We start from the raw sequence: 21,681 nt of genomic DNA on the forward strand, positions 1-21,681 counted from the left end.
GCTTATGTTGTTGGGGCTGGCTTTGAACTTGTGATTCTCCTGTCTTAGCCTCCTGAGTCTCTGGGATTAAAGGCATGTGCCACAGTGCCTGGCTTTGAAATTTAATGTCTCTTTGTAAAATTTAACCTTTCTTCTTTTTCTCCAGGATCTGAGGCAAAGATGAGATAGAAATCCATAAAAATATAACAGTGCTTGCAGGTATAGTGGCACATACATGTAATTCCAGTGACATGGGAGACTGAGGCAGAAGGATTGCAAGTTTGAGGCCAGCCTTAGCAATTTAGAGACGCCCTCTTTCAAAATATAAAGGGAAGGGGATGCAGCTTAGTGGCAGAGTGGCCCTGGGCTTATATTTATTTAAATACACTTAAAATAAATAAAGACCATATACACATATAACCAGTACTGCTTAGTGATCTCTGTTTCCTGAGTATAGAAAAGTATGGCACAACCTCATGATACCAGAAGTCCAACTACAATAAAAAGAATTTAAGTGGAGTTTTTACTTTTCCTGAATCACTTCTCCAAACCTATAATTTAATATTTTCTCCCTCGTGGTTGACTAATATGGGAAAAGCAGTTGTTGTTCTCCCACTCAACAGATAATGGAATTGAAGAAAAACTGTCTTCTAGTCCAGCATGGTGGTGCACATCTATAATCCAAGAAGCTTGGAAGGCCAAGACAGAAGGATTACAAGTTCAAAGCCAGCCAGCAATTTAGTGAGGCCCTAAGCAATTTAATAAGACCCCATCTCAAACCATAAAAGGAATGGGAGCATGGTGCAGTGGTGCATGCCTGTAATCCCAGCAGCTCGGGTGGCTGAGGCAGGAGAATCGTGAGTTCAAAGCCAACCTCAGGAATGGCAAGGTGCTAAGCAACTCAGTGAGACCCTGTCTCTAATAAAATACAAAATTAGGCTGGGGATGTGGCTCAGTGGTTGAGTGCTCTTGAGTTCAATCCTTGGTACCCCACCTTCCCCGCCCAAAGAAAGGAATGGGGATGTGGCTTAGTGGTTAAGGCACCCTAAGTTCAATCCCTCATACCAAAAACAAAACCAAACCAGCACCAGCACCATCACCACCACCACCACTACCAACGACAACAAAGAAAGAAAAGCCTTTTGTGCTCTTTCTTAAGGAATTTCCCTATTTTGTACAAAATAAAAATAAAAATTATGAGCTTAAACTGGGCATGCCTGATATTTGTTCCTTAACAGAGGTACCAAGAGTTGATATACCTTGAGGTAATGGGGAAAGCTTGCAGATATCTAAAGAGACTTTTCTGAGTCTATCTGGGTTTCAAATCTTTTTTTTTTCCTTCTCTTATTTAACTTCCCACAAATATTACCTCTGTCCCAACTAAGGCTGCATAATGAGATAGAAGAAGTCCAATTCTTCCATAGTGGTACTACACTGGGCTACTCTGCAGAGAATACCTAATTCTAGCAGTGGAGCTGAAAGGGTTAGCTGCTTGTTCTTTTGCTCAATTTGAGCTTTTGTTTAACCCCTTAGGATCCCTTGCCTATTCCCTGGGACTTACCGCCCACCGTTCCTCTTGTAGTTGTCTGGAACATAATGAGGCTGCAGAGAAGAAAAGGGAGTGGTAAGTATACTACAAAAGCTAGCAATGTTAAATCTGATCTGGAGTTGGCTCACGGTAAAGGAGGTAAATTGATGACTGTTATCAAAACTGATGTTTAAGATTTCTATCAATCTGTAGGCCATAATGTCTTTTTTTTTTTTTTTTTGGTAATCCTAGAATGACAGTGGAAGAGCTGGGTGTGGTGGTGAATGTCTGTAATCCCAGTGGCTTGGGAGGCTGAAGCAGGAGGATCACAAGTTCAAAGGCAACCTCAGCAAAAGCAAAGCACTAAGCAACTCAGTGAGACCCTATTGCTAAATAAAATACAAAATAGGGCTGGGGATGTGGCTCAGTGGTCGAGTGCCCCTGAGTTCAATCCCTGGTACCCACCCACCCCTGTACTCCCCCAAAAAAGAATGTCAGTGGAAGAGATAAGAATACAATTTTCTCTGACCTGTTCTACCTTTGAAATGATTAATATTAGGGTTTCAAAGCTAATCTGACCAAGTAACTCATGTAAAGCTGCTGAATAAATAAACACAAAATCAAATGAATAAGAGGAATGAACATGGTTGGTGGTGGACTAGAAGACAAAAGACTGGAGAGATCTAAAAATAATAGGGATATATAGGTTTACTTTCTGGTTAATTATTTATAAGAATGTCAGGGTGACAGTTACAAATTTTGACAGGCCCATTGCTATAGTTTAGAAATGTTTCTCAAAGGCCCATGTGTTAAAGGCTTGGTGCCCAGCCTATGGTACTATTGGGAGGTGGTGGAACCTCTGGGAGTGGGTCCTAGTAGGAAGAAGTAAGGGGTGTGTCCTTGAAGGGGTTATTAGGATACTGTTCTCTTCCTATTTTTCTGCTTCCTGGATGTGGCGAGGTGAGCTGTCTCCTCCATCACACACTCCCCTTCATGAGGTACTGTGCGGCCACAGACTCAAAGTGATAAAGCCAAGTGATCATGGTCTGAAACTTCTGAACCATGAGACAAACTAAATTTTCTCCTTAAAAGTCGATTTTCTCGGGGCTGGGGATGTGGCTCAAGCGGTAGCGCGCTCGCCTGGCATGCGTGTGACCCGGGTTCAATCCTCAGCACCACATACAAAGATGTTGTGTCCGCCGAAAACTAAAAAATAAATATTAAAAAATTCTCTCTCTCTCTCTCTAAAAAAAAAAATACTAAAAAAAGATTCAATGATGAGGAGCCTGTCAGCTAGGATTTCATTATAGCAAACAGATGAATGGACGACTAAAATCTTTATGAATGAAAATTATTGGCATATGTTTTCAACAATTTGGAAGAAAAAATACACAGAAAAGAGGCTGAAAATGTTGACCATGGGTATTTTCTAGGTAGTGGAGCCAATATGTAATTTTTTCCTTTCTAATTTTTTTTTTGCTTTTCAAATTTTATATAATAATCATGTCTTACATCTTTTGATCCAGGCATAAGGATTATTTTCATCAAAGGTTTTTTTGAGGTCCCTGACAACTTTCTACTTCCTTTTTAAAATTATAAGTGAAAAAACAAAACTATAGATGTGGGGCTCAACAGCAAAGATTAAATTGAGGTGAGAGATAAAAGGAAAATCCAACAAGGTATAATCTATAATCAACAACTTCCTGAGATACATGTGAGGAGATGTATTTCCCTACGAGGAAATGTATTTATGATGTTCAAAAATGTCCCCAACAGGGCTGGGGTTATGGCTCAGAGGTAGAGCGCTCGCCTAGCATGAGTAAGGCACTGGGTTCAATCCTCAGCTCCACATAAAAGAACAAAATAAGGGCTGGAGTTGTGTTTCAGCGGTAGAACACTTGCCTAGCAAGTGTGAGGCCCTGGGTTCGATCCTCAGCACCACATAAAAATAAATAAAGGTATTGTGTCCAACTACAGCTAAAAATAAATAAATAAGAACGAAATAAAGGTATTGTGTCTACCTACAACTAAATAATAATAAAATATATATAAATGGCTGGAACTGTGGTAGAGTGCTCGCCTAGCATGCACGAGGCACTGGATTTGATCTTCAGCACCACATATAGTAAAATAAAAACAGTGTATCCACCTATAATTAAAAAACAAAAATAAAGTCCCCAACAGAGCTGGAGATTTTCCCAGTTTGAGATGGAATCAGGATGAAGAAGCAGAAAGACACAGAGAAATTCCCACTTTCATGCTATCCTGACATGCAGCATTAAGAAAGGAAAGCAACTTACTGAGAAATCTCTTTTGGGAGTAAGCTTCTTCGGAAAGTGATCAAAGGCATAAGGTTTGGTGCAGACAGGATAGCGATTCCGGTGAATCTTGTAAAACAGGTGTGCTGACTTGTCGAGACGATAATCACAGATGTACACATCTTGCTCCTTTACTCCTTTGGGTCTCCCTGTGAGTCCAAACACTGTTTTAAAGGATCCAATTTCCCCTTCCCTTTCATGAGCTACCTAAAAGCCACCACACAGCTTCTGATAGCAGCTAAACCCATAAATGGAAAATGTATTTATCTGGAAAGGCTAAACTTTAATAAGCACTGGTGGTTGCAGGAAAAAAAATCAGTTCCCAGATACCAGTGACCAAAAAGTAGACAAGGAATACAAAGAGAATAAAATACCATGATAGAAAGAAACAAGACATATTAAGAGCTGTAAGGAATTTTGAGTAAGTATTTTGAGGGATAAATAGAACATATTATATGGAGGAGTTAAGACAAAAAGAGAGTATAATTAAAAGGGAAGAACATTTGGAAGTGAACACTTTTTAAATGGGAAGGGTCATCAGTGTCACAGAGCTGCAAAATGTGTGCCAGTACTGGAATGGAATATATATTATTTTGAACTACTTTGCTGTGATGCTGAGAGAACAAACTAAGTAAATTGACTCTGCTAATAATGACAACTAACATATATTAGACTTTTACTGTAAGCCATAAACTAAGTCCTTTTGTGGATAATTTAATCAAAAGTCTTTAAAATAAATACAAATCCTGTTTTTAGCAAGAAAATTGATACATTTAAGTATCTTGCCAAGGGCCACAAAAGTGAAACTATTAAACAGTATTTTAAAATGTCAACTAAATTAAAATAGTGGGAACGAACATTATTGAGGATCAAACACTAGAAAGAAAAAAATGTAATATTTCTTTCTGAAGTTCCACAGCTAGCACTGGAGAATCTTTACATTGAGACAACTAGAATGGGGTGGGCAATTAAAGATCAATAAATGGGATATAAGGTCATTTCTAACTAGACCAGATCCTTTACCTTTACAATATGTATAAAGGTCCAACACACAGCAGGTCCCCACTACAGCTTCCAAGGGAATGATCTCATAGAGTGGCACCCGAAATAGTTCATTGTGGTAGAACCGCCGGGATGGAGAATGGTGAGTTTCATGGGGACGGAAATAATGGTGACCAAAGGCAAAACGTTCTTCTCTAAAAAAAGGAAAATGGATAAGGGAAAGTTTAGTTGATTAGCAAAATTCTAGTGAATATTCATCTCTGCTGGTAGGATATAGCTGGAAGAAAGATAGGAAGTCAGGACATACTTTTCATTCTTCCAAAGTTTCTCAATTCGGAAAATGTCAAGTTTATCTCGGTTAATGTGAGATAAAAGTCTATAGGATTGACGGACTGGGTGGCCATCAGGGGTTCGCCGACTATCCCTCATCAGATATACACAGTCACCTAGGGAGGTATACAACAAAGGAGAAAGTTAAAATGATTCTTGAATGAATTCTGTGAGGCATTCATTATCTGACCCAGGGTCTACATAGAAAGAACTCATAAGCTAAACCAGGATAAATACAGACATCTAAAAGTCTAACTGTAATGACAATCAATTCTAGACTATGAGAATGACCTGAGGGAGTTCTTCCATCTCTTGGACTTCCAATGTGTCTTTCCTAGTTTTCAAATTAGCTTTACAAACCTCTCTCTCATAAATCAGTATTATATGGTGAAGGGGTGATATGTATAAACATAAGGTATAAAGATCCATTAAAGGCCATTTGGAACAATGATTATTATACAGATAGTAGATAGTTCCTACTATTCTAACAGGTCTGTTCTAACAAGGAGGATTAAGTGGTTTGTACACACCTTGACGAAGCAGTAAGTCATCACGAAGCAGACAGATGAAGTAGACACAGCCAGGTTGGGCATAATGGGGCCGAGGAATCATGGGTACCTCCTGATAAGAGCAGAAAGTTAATGGATAAGGGCTAGAATTACTACATTCATCCTTCAACCTTTAAGAGAGGAAAACAACTAAAATCTAAAGTTCCCAACCAAGAATAACTCTTAAGTCATTTCAATACACCACAGATATAACAAAAGATGAAACCAACTAATTATTAAACCTGGAAAAGTCAAGATGGAGAACAAAACTAATAGGCTAAGTATTTCTGAATACATGGGTGCTTTACCACTAAGCTACATCCCCAGATCTTTTATATTTTATTTTTAATTGCTCACACTGGCCTCAAATTTATGATCCTCCTGACTCAGCCTTCTGAGTCATTGGGATTAAAGGCATGTGCCACCATGCAAAACCTTAGTTACATATAGTGCCATTCCTTCCATAGATTTTTAAGTATTTTATTTTTCACTTAATCAAATTCCTTAGAAAATCAAGGGCAGGGGCTGGGGTTGTGGCTCAGTGGTAGAGTGCTTGCTTAGCACATATGAGGCACTGGGTTCATCCTCAGTACCACATAAAAATGAAATAAAGATACTGTGTTCAACTACAACTAAAAAATAAATATAAATAAAAAAGAAAGAAAGAAAGGAAGAAAGAAAATCAAGGGTAGAAACTGAGGACTAGACAGGTTGAAAAACTGTATCAGAGGATATTCTGTGTAATCAGAGCAGGGGGCATACCATGCGCTACATCTTTTATTTATAGATAAAATTTATAGTTGTATCAGAAGACAGCTTACCCTGTCCACAGGCCTTGGGTCACACTGCTCACAAAGGTAGTGTTCCACATCTGAGTTCACTCCCATACAGTCACAATGTTGCCACACCTAAAGAAAAATGTATAGTTAGGGGATGATAAGGGAATTTAGATGTATCAAGAAGTGTTGGGGTTAAGAATAAAAAAATAGCAATATGACAGGGTAAAATAGGATAAGTGGGTGAATAAAAATTAAAGATAAATGGTAAAATAGGTCTGAACAGAAGAAGAATACAAATTCATTCATAATATATAGATGTGTGCAAATAAGAGGGAGAGAGAATAAGAATATGAATATACTATGAGACCATTACTAAGTAATATACATTTATGATGTGGCTACTGAGAAAGTCTTCACAGTCACAAAATGTTTTCACTTAGCCTTGTTTAAATTTATCCTCTCAACAATCCTTTGTGTTACTTATAGACCCACCTTGCATATAAGGTAATGAGTTCACATGTACTGAGGGAAGACAAGAGGGATCACATCTGGGCCTTGACTCTTGCTTCAGGAGACCTACGGGATTTGTATACTGCAGTCTCTGTTAGCATGCATTACTTAGTGTGCTATCTCTAATGTACTTCTAGGTAAAGCACTAGTCTAAATATTATCTCTAGATCATGTGATAAATGTGCAGTGAAAATAGGCAGAGAGAACAGGAGGCAGAAAAAGAAGGGAGGCGGTAAATGAAAGACAATGTGGTCAACAGTGAGAGATAACAGGAACCGATCTTTAGTGAGAGTACATAAAAAAGGCCACCATGCCATATGAGGTGCGGGCTGCATCTCTGAATACTGTCACCATGGTCATCAGGAACAGGCTTGTGCTTCACCTCCTGGCTCTTACCATGCACTTGTCACACTGGATCATGAGGCCTTCGTCCTTGTAGAGGCCACAGATACAGCGAATAACATCATCGTCCTTTTCATGCCCATTCTCCTTCTCAGAGACTGAGGTCTCACTGCTGTCTGCCTCACTTGCTGTTTCTCCCACAATCTCATCAATTTGGGCAGATGCCTCATGACGGGCATTGTAATAGGCTTTTCGCAGGCGACAAACATCTCTCCCAATTGGGGATTTACGCCCATAGTACTTCTGAAGAAAGAAGAAGAGGAAAAAAAATCATGTTTGGTTTTCTCAATTTGGCTTAAAAATATGCCTTAAGAGGTAGTATGATTTTCTTTCTTTTCCATTTTGATTAACAGATTTTGTACAGCATCAAATGTAGTGACAGGCAGTTAATAACAACTAAAACTGAACTATAATGAATTAAAATGAGAACCTCTATGATAATTTTCCATTTGCTCTACTGCTGTGTCATTTAATTCCTATCAAGGGCCTTACTATCCACAGGACAAAATACAGTGATCACAGAATATAAATTAATGTTGCAAGCATAATTACTTAGATGCATTGGAGAAGTTCTCCAATGACTCCTCCTACCCCCCAACCTTTTTTGGAGCACTGGGGATTGACTACAGGCCCTCACATATGCTAGGCAAGTGGTCTTTCATTGACCATTATAATCCCAGTTCTTATTTATTTACTTTCAGTGTTTCTTTTTTTTTTATTAAAATCTTTTTTTTTTTAAGAGAGAGGGAGAGAGAGAGAGAGAGAGAATTTTAACATTTATTTTTTAGTTTTCGGCAGACACAACATCTTTGTTTTGTATGTGGTGCTGAGGATCGAACCTGGGCCACAAGCATGCCAGGCGAGCGCGCTACAGCTTGAGCCACATCCCCAGCCCTACTTTCAGTGTTTCTTGAAAATGTTTTATAATTTTTTTATTCCACTTAAAAAAAAAAATCTTTATTTTTGTTTATTTTTATGTGGTGCTGGGGACCAAACCCAGGGCCTCACGCATGCGAGGCAAACGCTCTATCACTGAGCCACAACCCCAACCCTTTTATTCCACTTTATAAAAAAACTTTTAAATATATATTTTTAGTTGTTGATGGACCTTTATTTTTATTCATTTATTTATATAAGGTGCTGAGAATCGAACCCAGTGCCTCACACATGCGAGGCAAGCACTCTGCCACTGAGCCACAGCCTAGCCCTAATTCCACATTTAATTGGTGAATTGTAGTTGAATATAATATTGGAACTTGTTGTTACATATCTGTACAAGTACACAATATAACAATATAATCTGGCCAATATAACTCCCCAGCACTTCCTTCCTCCCTTTTCTCTACTGATTTCCTTTTGATTTGCCAAGAGATATGTCCTACCTTTCTTTTCCTTTTCCTTTCTAGCTTCTGCATATGAAAGAAATCACAGGTTCCCTAGCCTTCTGAGTCTGACTTATTTTGCTTAATATAATGGATTCTAGTTCTATCCATATTTCTGCAAATGACACAACAGCATTTTTCCTTGAAACTGAATAAACTCCATTGTGTATATATACCACATTAAAAAAAAAAATCTATTCATCCATTGAAACCTGGGCTGTTTCCCTAGTTTGGCTATTGTTAACTGTGCTACTATAAACATGGGTATGCATGTATCACTGTAATATGATGACTTTAATTCTTTAGGATAAATAATGAAAATGGTATATGATGGTTCCATGCCTCATCTTGAGGAGCCTCTGTACTGATTTCTATAGTAGTTGGACCAATTTACAATCCCACCAATGGTATAACAGTGTTCTTTTTTCTCCCTATTGTCTCCAGCATTATTATTATTTGTATTCTTGATGACTTCCATTTTGACTGATGTGAGATGAAATCTCAGTATAGTTTAAATTTTTAAAAAAATTTTAAAATAATTTTTAGTTGTCGATGGACATAATACTTTTATTTTATTTATTTTTATTTAATTGGGTTATTTGTTCTTTTGGTATTCTTTATGAATCCTAGATATTAATCTTCTGTCAGAAGAGTACCTAGTAAAGATTTCTCTCCCATTCTATAGGTTTTCTCTTCATATTCCTAATTGTTTTCTTTTTTTAAATGTTTATGTTTTAGTTGTAGTTGGACACAATATCTTTATTTTATTTATTTATATGTGGTGCTGAGGATTGAACTCAGGGCCTCACGTGCACTATGTGTGCATAGAACCTTTTAAATGTGATACCATACCATTATTATTTCCTGAGCTTTAGGGTTCTATTGAGAAAGCTGTTGCCTGTGACTACACGCTGGGATGCTGACCCTACATTTTTCCTTTCTAAGAGTTGCATAGTTTCTGGTCTAATTCCTAGAATTGTGTCATTTTGACCTGATTTTTGTGCTGGGAAAGAGATAAGGGTCTAGTTTCATTCTTCTACATATTGATAATAAATTTTCCCAACATTGTTAGTTAAAAAGGCTGTCTTTTCTCCAATGTATGTTTTGGCACCTTGAGGATCAGATGACTGCAGATGTGTGAACTTGTCTGTATCTCTTCTATTCTGTACCAATGGTCTATGTATCTGCCAGTACCATGTAGATTTTGTTATTAATAGCTCTATAGTATAATTTGAAGTCAGTTATTGTGATTACTCCAGCATTGCTTTTTTGGTTTAGAAACTGTGTTGACTATTCAAAGTCTTTTATTCTTTCAATGAATTTTAGGACTCTTTTTCTAGTTCTGTGAAGAATGCCACTGGTATTCTTCACAGAACTAGTGAAGAATTTTGGTAGTATGGCCATTTTAACATTACTTTTGCCTATCCTTGAACATGGGAAGTCTTTCCAGCTTTCAAGGTCTTCTTTAATTTTTTCTTCATTGTTCTATAGTTTTCATTATAGTGGTCTTACACTTCCTTGGTTAGATTTATTTTTAGGTGTTTATTTATTTATTTTTTTGAGGCAATTGTGAACAGAACTGTTTTCCTGATTTCCTTCTCAGCAGACTCACTGTTGGCATATAGAAAAGTTATTGATTTTTGTATGTTAACTTTGTAATCTGCTACCTTGCCAAATAATTTACTCATTAGCTCTAGCTATCTTTTGGTGAAGTTTTTTGGATCTTTGAGGTACAGGAGCATATAATCTGCAATTACTGATAAATTTGACTACTTCTTTTCCTGTTCTTCTCCTTTTTTCCCCCTCTTTTATTTCCTTCTCTTGCCTAATTGCTCTGACTAGAATTTATAGGAATATATTAAATAGGAGTGGTAGGAATGAACACCCTTGTCCCAGAATTTACAGGGAATGCTTTTAGTTTCCCACCATTTACTATGAGACTGGTTTTGGGTTTTTCATATATACCCTTTATGATGTTGAGGTATGACCCTTCTATCCTTATACGAATGGGTATTGAATGTTGTCAAAGGCCTTCTCTGCATCTATTGAGAGAACTAAGGAATTTTTGTCCTTCATTCTATTTATGTGATAAATTACATTTATGTATGATAAACCATCTTTGCATCTCTGTAATAAAACCAACTTGGTTGGGTGTACAATCTTCTTTTTCTTGCTAATTTTTTATAAGTATTTTTGCACCTAAGTTCATTAGGGATTTGGTTTATAGTTTTCTTTCCTTGAAGTATTCTTATCTGATTTTGGTATGAGTGTGATACTGGTTTCACAGAATGAATTTAGAACTGTTATATCCCTTTCTGTTTCATGGAATCAGAAGTATTGACATTAGTTCTTTAAAGGTTTTCTTTCTTCCTTTTTTTTTTTTTAAGATAGAAAGAGAGAGAGAGAGAGGATTTTTTAATATTTATTTTTTTTTAGTTTTCGGTGGACACAACATCTTTGTTTGTATGTGGTGCTGAGGATCGAACCTGGGCCACACGCATGCTAGGCGAGCGCGCTACCGTTTGAGCCACATCCCAGCCCCTAAAGGTTTTCTTTTCTTTTTTTTTTTTTTTTTAAAAGAGAGAGTGAGAGAGGAGAGAGAGTGAGAGAGAGAATTTTTAATATTTATTTTTTAGTTCTCGGCGGACACAACATCTTTGTTGGTATGTGGTGCTGAGGATCGAACCCGGGCCGCACGCATGCCAGGCGAGCGCGCTACCGCTTGAGCCACATCCCCAGCCCCCCTAAAGGTTTTCTTTAAATTATAATTCAACATTGTTTTAATTCTCTTCCTAGTTATTTGTTGGTTGCTCTTATTTGGTGTTTCATTCTCTATTTATCTGTTATCTAATAGCCTCTAAAGAGTATTTCAAAATACCTAAATAATTTTCTCTATGTACTCTGCAGTATTCCATCCGTTCAAGGCTACCTTTTCTACAATGAGATTCGCTTAATGTTCAATTTAGCAGCATAATGCCCTTCAATTCTATCCTCAAGATGTATTTAACTATTTATTCACATGTATTTCTGTGTATTTCACATTTATGTATCTTTTTGAGGAAAGACACTATAGATATGCCTTAAATGTAGTAAAATGTCTATTTACTGGGTATATATAAAAATTTAAGGCCAAATTAGGTTTTTATAAAAATTAAATTTTTGGAGGAATGATTTAGGCTTCCATTCTAGATTTTTTTTTTTTTTTTTTTTTTTTTAAATGATACTGGGGCTAGAACCCAGGGCACTCTACCACTGAGCTATAAATCCAACCTTTTTTTTGGTGATAATTTTAAGATAAGGTTTCACTAAGTTGCTGAAGCTAGCCTCAAACTTGTGATTGTCTTGCCTCAGCCTTCTGATTCACTGGGATTAAAGGCATGTGCCACCACACCTGGCTTCTACAATGCCTTTTTATATGGGATTCTACAGTATTTAGCATATTGTAAATAGATAATCAAGGAGTACTTAATAAAAAATGAAAGCTGATAGAAGAGGGTAAAAATCTTAAACTTAATGGTTCTCTTAATCTGTGTTTGAAGTGAGTGAAGAAATACCTCAGCATTCCGAAAGACTTTAAGCATGTCAGCATCAAAAGCTTCTACTGTCTTATAATAACCAATGAGGATCTGCTTTTCTATGGTGACAAGATCAAGGGGATCAGAGATCTTCTCATAATAATCAGCATTCCTGGAACATAAAGTCATGGTGTTATAAGGTACACATAGTACTTTTAGAAAACTCAAGATTATTACCACAAATATGAACCTACTTTTTCTTTGAGGGGAGGTTCAAAAGTGGAGCTGCCAGTGCTTGTCGAGAAGAATCTGAAAAAGAATGCAAATTTGGTAGAAAGACTAATATACAAGAAAGTCAAGCATCTCTCTCTCTCTCTCTCTCTCTCAGTACAGGGATTGGACTCAGGGGTGCCTAAAACCACTGAATCACATTGTCAGCCCTTTTTTGTATTTTATTTAAAGACAGGGTCTCAAAGAGTTGCTTAGGTCCTCACTAAGTTGCTGAGCCTGCCTTTGAAATTGCAATCCTCCTGTCTCAGCCTCCCAAGCTGCTGGGATTACAGGTGTGTGCCACTGAGCCTGGCTAGCATCTCTCTTTTTCATTTTTGTTTTGAGACAGGGAGGTGGGGACGAATATGTGACTCATTATGTTGTTCAAATTGGTCCTAAACTCATGGGCTCAAGTGATCCAACTGATTCAGCCTCCAGAATAGTTGAGAAGACAGGTATGTAGCACCATGACCATCTTTTTTTTTGTTTGTACCAGTCAAGTGCTCTACCACTGACCTAAACTCCCAGCCCCAAAACATCATCTACTAAATAAAAAAGTAGGATCCTCCGCAAATTAAAAGCTAGAAAAAAAATCTTTTATATTTTTTTGCAGCCTGTAAAAAATGCACTTTTGCCATATGTAAGTATAATGGCAGGGGTCAAATTAAACTTTCAAGATTGCCTAGGATATGGAAGATAAAGTATATATGCTTGAAATGTAGCATAATTTTGGTTGGGTAATGAGAAGAACTTCCTATGAAGAATGAGACTTGAGAATTTACTGACATAGGTGGCTGCTTATAGCAAATTCCTGCTCAATAGATCTTATTATAGTAAAAAAAGTCATCTCATCAAAAAAATGTTTTCCAGTTCTCCTCGGTTTTCCATAATTAATATTACCGTTGGTTTCAATTTGATTAAATTCCAGATAATGAATAATTTAGTACTGTGAACATTTTCTGAAACTAATTTTCCTTTAAGTTATTCTGTATGGCATATTATATTTCATTTTCTACCTTGCTTTTTGGTCATTTCACTAGAGACATAAAGCCTGTTGTGTTCAGATGCACTGACACAGTACATGAATCTGCAGCAGTTTCATGTTAGATCAGATGGGGCAACCTGAGAATGTAAAAAAATGTGATCTTTAGGGAATGTAAATCCAATAGGTGCCAAAAACCTTTACATCCTGGGGCAGTTTGATCCTTCCTTTCTCTCTATAACCTTCAGTTAACTAAACTGAACCATAAGTGCAAAGGTGAACAGCAGACAGACCAGGAAAAGAAAAATAACAAAGTCCTTAGAATTTAAGGAAAAAAGACAAACCAAAGTTGATGGCCAAAAGTCACAATTATCAACCAAAATCTCTCATTTTAAACATCCCCAAGTTTCTTGGTTAGAAAGTTACTTATACTACCAAACTACCTACCCCAAATTAAAAACACTTTCCACCCCTCTACTACTGCTATAGATGTGTCTTGGAAGGGAATAGTGTCAAGTAAGGTGTTTTACATGAAAACTCCTTTAAAGTTTAAAGGGTAACTTTTTCCAAATTTATATTTTTTCTTTCTTTCTTTTCTGTGGTGTTGGGTCAGGAACCCAGGGCTTCACGTGTTATATGCTGTTGTTCTTAAGTAGAGGTTAAAGCCTGTGATCTGTTCAAAATGAAAAACTACATGTATGTACAAATACATATGCATAACCTCACTCCCTGGGGGAAGAATCCATAGGTTTTATTAGATTTCTAAGATTACCTGTCAATTTAAAAAGGCTAATAACCATTAATATAATTAATATTTGTAATACTTCATTGTTTTCATTCTTTTTATTTTTATGGTACTGGGGATTGAACCCAGGGGCACTCCACTACTACGTGACATTTCAAGCCTTTTTATTTTTTGAGACAGGGTCTCACTAAGTTGTCTAGGCTGGCCTTGAACTTGTGATCCTCCTGCTTTAGCCTCCCAGGTCCCTTGGATTACAGGCATGCACCACATAATATTTCTTTTTTCTTTTTTTTTGTACTAGTGATTGAATCTAGGGTTACTTAACCACTGAGTTATAACCCTAGTCCTGGTGTTATTTTTCCTTTTGAGGCCGGGTCTCAGTAAGTTACTTAGAGTCTTGCTAAGTTGCTGAGGCTGGCCTTGAACTTGAGATCCTCCTTGTGATTCAGTCTCCCATGCCATTGGGATCACAGGCATGAAATTCCACACATAGTTTATACTACTTCAATCTTTTCTTTTTCTTTTAATATTTTTAGTTGTAGATGGACATAGTGACTTTATTTACTTATTTTTTTATGTGGTGCTGAGGATCAAATCCAGGGTCTCATACATGCTCTACACTGAGCTACAACCCTAGCCCATACTTCTTCATTCTTAAGTTGCTAATTCACTATCTTATTAAGGAAAATTTTATCCAAGGGAGAGAACTGCACCTCACAGATGCAGAGGTTCACTACTCTCAAGCTAAAAATGTGATTTCTAATACACTATTTAACTATAGTAAAATTATAATAAGCCAATAGTGTATGCCTGTAATCCCAGCAACTTGGGAGGCTAAGGCAGGAATATTGCAAGTTTGAGACCAGCTTTAGCAACTTAGCAAGATCCTAAGCAACTTAGTAAGACACTATCTGGAAATTAAAAAAAATAAAAAGTTCTCGGGATGTAGCACAATGGTAAAGCACTCCTGGGTTGAATCCCTGGTACCAAGGAAAAAGAAAAAAGAAAAAAAGAAAAAAAAGAAAAAAAAAAAAAAGATTAAGATGTATCCTGTAGTCCCATGCTCTGACAAAAGGTAGAACAAGTAAATCTCTTAAAATTCTAAATGTCCTTGGTTTTGGTCTTGGATATGTCAGGAGAAGGTAAGTGATAGGCTTAAAAAAGGCTAAGAACAAATTTGGGGTAGATAGGGTCACCTTTGTAAGAGATGATGCCATCACAGATCTCTTTGAAGATTTGGGCGAGGCGTGCGGCCCGAGCTACTTCAATGTTTTCCTCTGCAGCTGCCAAACGTCTTGTTCTAACAGATCGAGCTGTCTGCAGGGCAGAGAACTGGGTCATGAAGACATCTGGAAGGATAAGGTAAAAATTAATTTCAGGAAATGATTAATTCTGTGTGGCTTTCTCTTCCCCAATGGACTTCTGCCATTTGCTCTATTTTTCTTTTCTTTTCTTTTTAATGGTACAGGGGATTAAACCCACAACTTGTACATCCTAGGCAAATTTATTCTACTTTTCTTGAAGGGACTAAGAATTAGTGGGCATTTTGAGGAGAAAAAGGGAAGAATAGAGGAAGAGCAATATCTTTTGAACGTTTTATTTTCAGTTAGAGAGGACATACTAGTGTCTCTTCCTTCAGTCTGTTCTGAATAGTAGCTGAATTCAGGAGTGCTGCTATATTATTCATTCAAAAAGGTTAGAAAAAAAAGTTGGGTGTAGTGGTACGCACCTGTAATATCAGCAAGTTGGGAGGCTGAAGCAGAAGGACTGCAAATTCAAGGTCAGCCTTAGCAATTTAGGAAGACCCTATCTCAAAAAATAAAAAAGACCAGGGTGGGTGGGGAGAGAAATGAAATTTGATGGTTTGCATGTAGAATGCTGATCTGAACGTGTGTAAAAGAATCTTCAAATTTAAAATATTTTTCTCCCCACAGTGCATTTGGCATCTATAGTTTATTCTGTGTGCAAATTATTTTCCAGATAAGAATGACCGATCATAGATGGAACCCTAACAATCTCAAAACCCATGATCACTTTAGACTGTAGGTGACATTTGTGAGGTTGGCAAAAAGGCATTTCTTTCTATTCCTTATGGTACCAATAGGGCAGTTGAAAAGCTGGGATGGATATTGATTATTAACATCAGTACTAATTATTAATGCTAACAGTATGGATTTTATATATATATATATATATATATATATATATATATATATTTTTTTTTTTTTTTTTTTTTTTTGGGTACCAGAGATTGAACTCAGGAGCTTGACCACTGAGCCACATCCCCTGCCCTATTTTTTATTTTATTTAGAGACAGGGTCTCACTGAGTTGCTTAGTACCTTGCTTTTGCTGAGATTGACTTTAAACTCAAGATCCTCCTGCCTCAGCCCCCTGAGCCACTGGGATTACAGGCGTGTTCCACCACACTCGGCTTGGATCATAACTTTTTTGGTACAGACTAAAAGGAATCTTTTAGCCCTAATCTTTTAGTCATTTTATTTCCTAAAAAGGAATAGACTGAAAATAACTATATCATCAGTTTGGAAACAATTTTATGGAATTAATAAGTATATTTCCCATGCCTTACCAGACTTGATATTCCCATCGTCTCGGCAAATGCCATTCCAACGGGTATATAATGATGCTGAGTGAATATTGTCACTGGTGTGCTTCACTTCCTCCTGTTTCTGTCGAATCTTCTCCCAGTTTCGAACCAAAAACACATGATGCTTTAATACAAAGTTCCTGAACATAAAGAAGAAAGGACTTCCTTTATTCATTAATTCAATAAGCATTTATCACGTCTACATAGAAGCCACTGTTAGGTGATACAAGTGAATATTTAAATGTGAATAGAGCTGTGGTAAAGATAATTATATGGGCAAGATATCATTTTTTTTGGGGGGGTGGGGTGGGGAGATAGTACTAGGGCTTGAATTCAGGGGCACTTGACCACTGAGCCACATCTCTAGCCCTGTTTTGTATTTTATTTAGAGACAGGGTCTCACTGAGTTGTCTAGTGCCTCACCACTGCTGAGGTTGGTTTTGAACTCTTGATCCTTCTGTCTCAGCCTCCCAAGCCACTGGGATTACAGGAGTGTGCCACTGTGCATGGTTAAGATATCATTTACCTTTTCATCTTGATTTTTTTCGGATAAAAGAACATTTTCCTATATTATTTGGAAATGACTGGCACACACTGTTAAAAGGCTACAAAATGGGGCTGTGGCTGTGGCTCAGTGGTAGAACACTAGCCTGAGGTACTGGGTTTGATCCTCAGCTCCACATAAAAATAAAATAAAGGTATTGTGTCTCTACAACTAAAAAACCATATGTCAGAAATTTTTGGAGTATTCATACAAATTCTAAGGGAAACTGCAAAGATAAAATAATGGGCTTGGGATTGCCTATAACAAGAACTGGACTAGCAGATAAAGGCAAGGACATGTTAGAAGGATAGGGGCTCAGTAAATTATGGAATTAATAGGTACAGTGTCTCCATATGAAACTCTAAACTTAAATGAATTTATGTATCTGAGCCTAAAAAATATTGATGATTTTCATTATATTATATTTTCACAGTAACATACATATAAATAAAAGTGACCTTGGATAAGTCTTAAACTATCAGCCTTAGTAAACAGATTAGATTAATTTTATAGTTACTGACTTTGTCTGTAATCACCTGTGGAAGACTGTAAACTGATGCCTGATTTCCACCTCTGAAAATTCTGGTTTATGTTTTCTAGGGTGTGTTTTGAGCATTGAGAGGTAGAAGGTGTGTGTGTGTGTTGCTTGGAATTAAACCCAGGACATTATATAAACTCTACCACTGAGATATATCCCCAAGCCCTTGGAGTTTTTGAAAGCTCCCAGTGCAGTCAAAGTAGGGAACCAATGGATTAAGTGAAAGGGGCTAAAATTAAAATAAAAGAACATTATAAAGCTATACTTCCTAAGATATCAGAATATCTATTAGCGGGGGTTGTGGAATATGTCCCAAGACAATTTGAAAAATAGGGGACATAATCATTTTGTTTATTTCTGACAGGGATAGTTCTTATCTGAATATAGGGAACAGCAGAAATGACCACTAAAAATCCTTTTTTCTTTTGGCAGTTCGGTGAAGCCTATGGAATCTTTTCTGAACAATTATTTTAAAATTAATTTAAACTTCTAAGTTAATTTATTTTTCTTTTGTTTTGAGGCATTGGGGATCAAACCGAGGGCCTTGTACATGATAAACAAGTGTTCTACCACTAAGCTACACTCCTGCCCTTTTTAATTTTGAGATGAGAGGGTCTTACTAAGTTGCCCAGAATGGCCTCAAATTTTTGAACATCCTTCCTCAGCCTCCACCACATAGGTGGAAATAATTTTTAATACATAGGATTAAAAGGAAACCAAATACACTCAAATATATTTATAAAATGATGACAACAAAAAAACCTCAAATACTAAATTTGTGGCAGAGAATTACACTTTTTGTGTGTGCTACTGGGGATGGAATGCAGGACCTTGGGCATGCTAGGCCACTTAGCCAATGCAGCACTCTCTTTTGAGATAGGGCCTTGATAAGTTGCCCAGGCTGGCCTCAAGCTTGCAATCCCAATGCCTCTGATTCCTGTGTAGGTGGAATTATAGGTATGTGCCACTATGTCTAGCATATATATATATATATATATATATATATATATATATATATATATATATATGGCAGTATAGGGTTTAACCCAGGAATACTCTCCCACTGAGCTACACCCCAGTCCTTTTAAAAATTTTGTATTTTAAAACAGAGTCTCCCTAAGTTTCCAAGGCTGGCATTGAACTTGTAATCTTTCTTCTTCAGCCTAACGAGAAGCTGGGATTACAGGCATGTGCTTCCATATCTGACTCTGGCTTAAATTAATTCTTAATGTGTGATGAGATAAGAGTAATGGTCTAAGAACTATAGGAATTTTGAGGTAAACATGAACATAAATGCCATTTTGAGGTATTTAAAATATCTGTAATGTCATATGAAAATATCTGTGAATGGGCACTGCTAATTCTTCCTTTCAAAACACACACACACACACACACACACACACACACTTTGCTTATAATCATATTTGAAGAAAATGACAACTATCAGAAATCAGGGAATAAAAAGAAATAATTATTTCTTCCTTTAGCAGAACAAAATGGATCAACTGAAAGAAGCTTAACAATGTTTTAAACTGACAAGCAAATCACCTAATTTAAAAAAGAACTCAGATAAAACCGTCTCCTTTTTACCTCTCTCGATTGGACATTGGCTTCATCTGTAATTGGGGTGTCAACCTTGTTGGGGTGTTGATGTTTTCATTGGGCTCCTCAGAGAGATGGCCTCTCTGAAAAAAACAAATGGGTAAGATTACAGTGGGAAAAAAAAGATCAATCAGAAATCATCTCCAGGAATATTAAGAGTACTCTTGTGGTGCCACCCTTTGCTAATCCCCTTATTTTAGTAATTTCCTTCAAGCAGCCCACGAGCAGCTCTTGGGGAAAGCCATGAATTCATTATTCACCCTTTTCTTCAGTTTGTGCTTAGACTTTCTCTTTTCTTTGGACCGTCCAGACTTTTTATGTGTGGTCATAGGCTGGCTGCTTTTGCTGCTGGTGAGTCCATTCATGCGTTGACTCTTGCCTCCGATGATTCCTCGACATTTCTCAAAGCCACACTTACAAAGTTGCTTTTAAGGGAAAGAGAATACTTTTTTAAGCCTGTAGTCTCATTTACAAATTCAAGAAGGATGCCTGAGCATTTAGTCAACCAAAGATTAGTACTCGTTAAGGAATTTGAAAATACAGGGGAAAAAAATGATTGAGATTATAATAAATAGAAATGGGTTTCCACAGAAGAAAAGGAAAATTATTTTCACCAAAAGAACAGATTGGAGACCTAAAATGATACGGCAATTTTTGATTCTTCAGAATTCTTAAATAATAACTGAGACCTATGTTTCCTAGATAGATGGAGTAAAAAGCAAAAAACTGTCTTCTCAAGTATTTCTCAGCTGGTCCAAGACAATATGTATACTTTAGACCCATATTACAGTGCTGTAAGTGACTAAGTTCAACTTTTCCTCTAGGATTTATTATTCTTACTTGTTTCTCAACATTGAAGGAATGAAAGTTGTAATCATAAGTGAGTTCAGTCCCCGCTGGCATATCTTTAAGTGCGTACAATCCAATCCGATATACTCCATTAACAGACCTATAAAAAATGTAAAGAACATATTTAAAGAATGGGATTCTTAATATCATGCCTGAAAACCAGAAAAATTGGTACAAAACTAATTTGACTTCCTTGGGTTTTTTTTCTGTGGTTCCGGGGATTGAACTTGAGGTGCTCTATCACTGAGCTACATCCACAGTTCTTTTTATTTTTTATTTTGAGTCAGAGTCTCATTAAGCTCCTGAGACTGGCCGTTAACTTGTGATCCTGTGCCTCAGCCTCCCAAATCACTGGGATTACACCCAGTGTTTTGAACGACCATGCCTGGTGAATTCCTCCACTTTTAATCTCTCTCTGTTCTACCCAGACTATATAATACTACCAGATGAACAGTGCATGTGCGCACACACACAGATACTTAATTGCAGTCCACGTGTCTCATTCTCCTGAGTTGATGGAATTACAGGCATAGGCCAACTGGGCCTGTTAAAGCCATATTTTAGAGAGATTCTGAATACTAAGCAAGAAAAGTTAAGATGTATTATAGCCTGGCATGGTGGCATATGACTGTAATTATAGAGACTCTGGAGGCTGAGGCAGGAGGACCCACCTCAGAAACTTTGAGACTCTGTCTCAAAATAAAAAAAAATAATAATAAAAAAAGGCTGGAGATGTAGCTCTGTGGAGAGCATCCCCCGAGTTCAATCCCCACTAAGGCATAAACAAAAACAAAAAAAAACAAACAAAAAAAGGCTTTAGTCTATTAATTGAATTAAAATTGTTTCCTATGTCCGACCTAAAAACCTTACAGTTCTTACTGATCTCCTTTATTACTAAGTGTCTCTCTTGTTCTACCACATACAAGTTATTAACAATCTATTATGTAGTGTTCTAGATGTTTTACATAATAAATAAGTTTATAATGGCTAACATTTATTGAATGCTTGATGTATTAATTATAACATTTTGTTATATTAACTGATTTAATGCCTTGACAACTTTAAAAACCAGACACCATTATTAGTTAGTATTATAACCCCTATATTACAAATGTGAAATCTAAGGCATATATAGGATAAGCAACTTGCCCAAAGTCATATAGCTAGTAACTTGGAGAATCAAGTTTCAGATCAAGGTAGTCTAGCTTCAAAATATTAACTACTATGCCATACTGTTAATACGACTTGGCAT

At 36.9% G+C, this 21,681-nt stretch overlaps 1 protein-coding gene across 7 annotated transcripts in view; it reads right to left on the reverse strand.

The window, feature by feature from the left end:
* Nucleotides 1-21,681, reverse strand: part of ASH1L (ASH1 like histone lysine methyltransferase) — a gene marked incomplete at its 5' end in the record, with an annotated part of 178,804 nt that overhangs the window by 3,562 nt on the left and 153,561 nt on the right. For all 7 annotated transcript variants that reach the window (XM_081306514.1, XM_081306512.1, XM_081306510.1 and 4 more), the window contains 14 exons: nt 1,541-1,581; nt 3,808-3,974; nt 4,849-5,021; nt 5,135-5,273; nt 5,688-5,778; nt 6,527-6,613; nt 7,391-7,639; nt 12,333-12,465; nt 12,548-12,602; nt 15,487-15,639; nt 16,879-17,036; nt 19,569-19,663; nt 19,841-20,005; nt 20,421-20,529. In XM_081306514.1, the coding sequence (XP_081162640.1) occupies nt 1,541-1,581; nt 3,808-3,974; nt 4,849-5,021; nt 5,135-5,273; nt 5,688-5,778; nt 6,527-6,613; nt 7,391-7,639; nt 12,333-12,465; nt 12,548-12,602; nt 15,487-15,639; nt 16,879-17,036; nt 19,569-19,663; nt 19,841-20,005; nt 20,421-20,529 (1,815 nt within the window). The remainder of the gene's footprint in view (nt 1-1,540; nt 1,582-3,807; nt 3,975-4,848; nt 5,022-5,134; nt 5,274-5,687; nt 5,779-6,526; nt 6,614-7,390; nt 7,640-12,332; nt 12,466-12,547; nt 12,603-15,486; nt 15,640-16,878; nt 17,037-19,568; nt 19,664-19,840; nt 20,006-20,420; nt 20,530-21,681) is intronic.

The sequence above is a fragment of the Spermophilus citellus genome (genome assembly GCF_964194105.1).
Source record: "Spermophilus citellus genome assembly, chromosome: 9".
In the NCBI taxonomy this organism is placed as follows: Eukaryota; Metazoa; Chordata; class Mammalia; order Rodentia; family Sciuridae; genus Spermophilus; species Spermophilus citellus.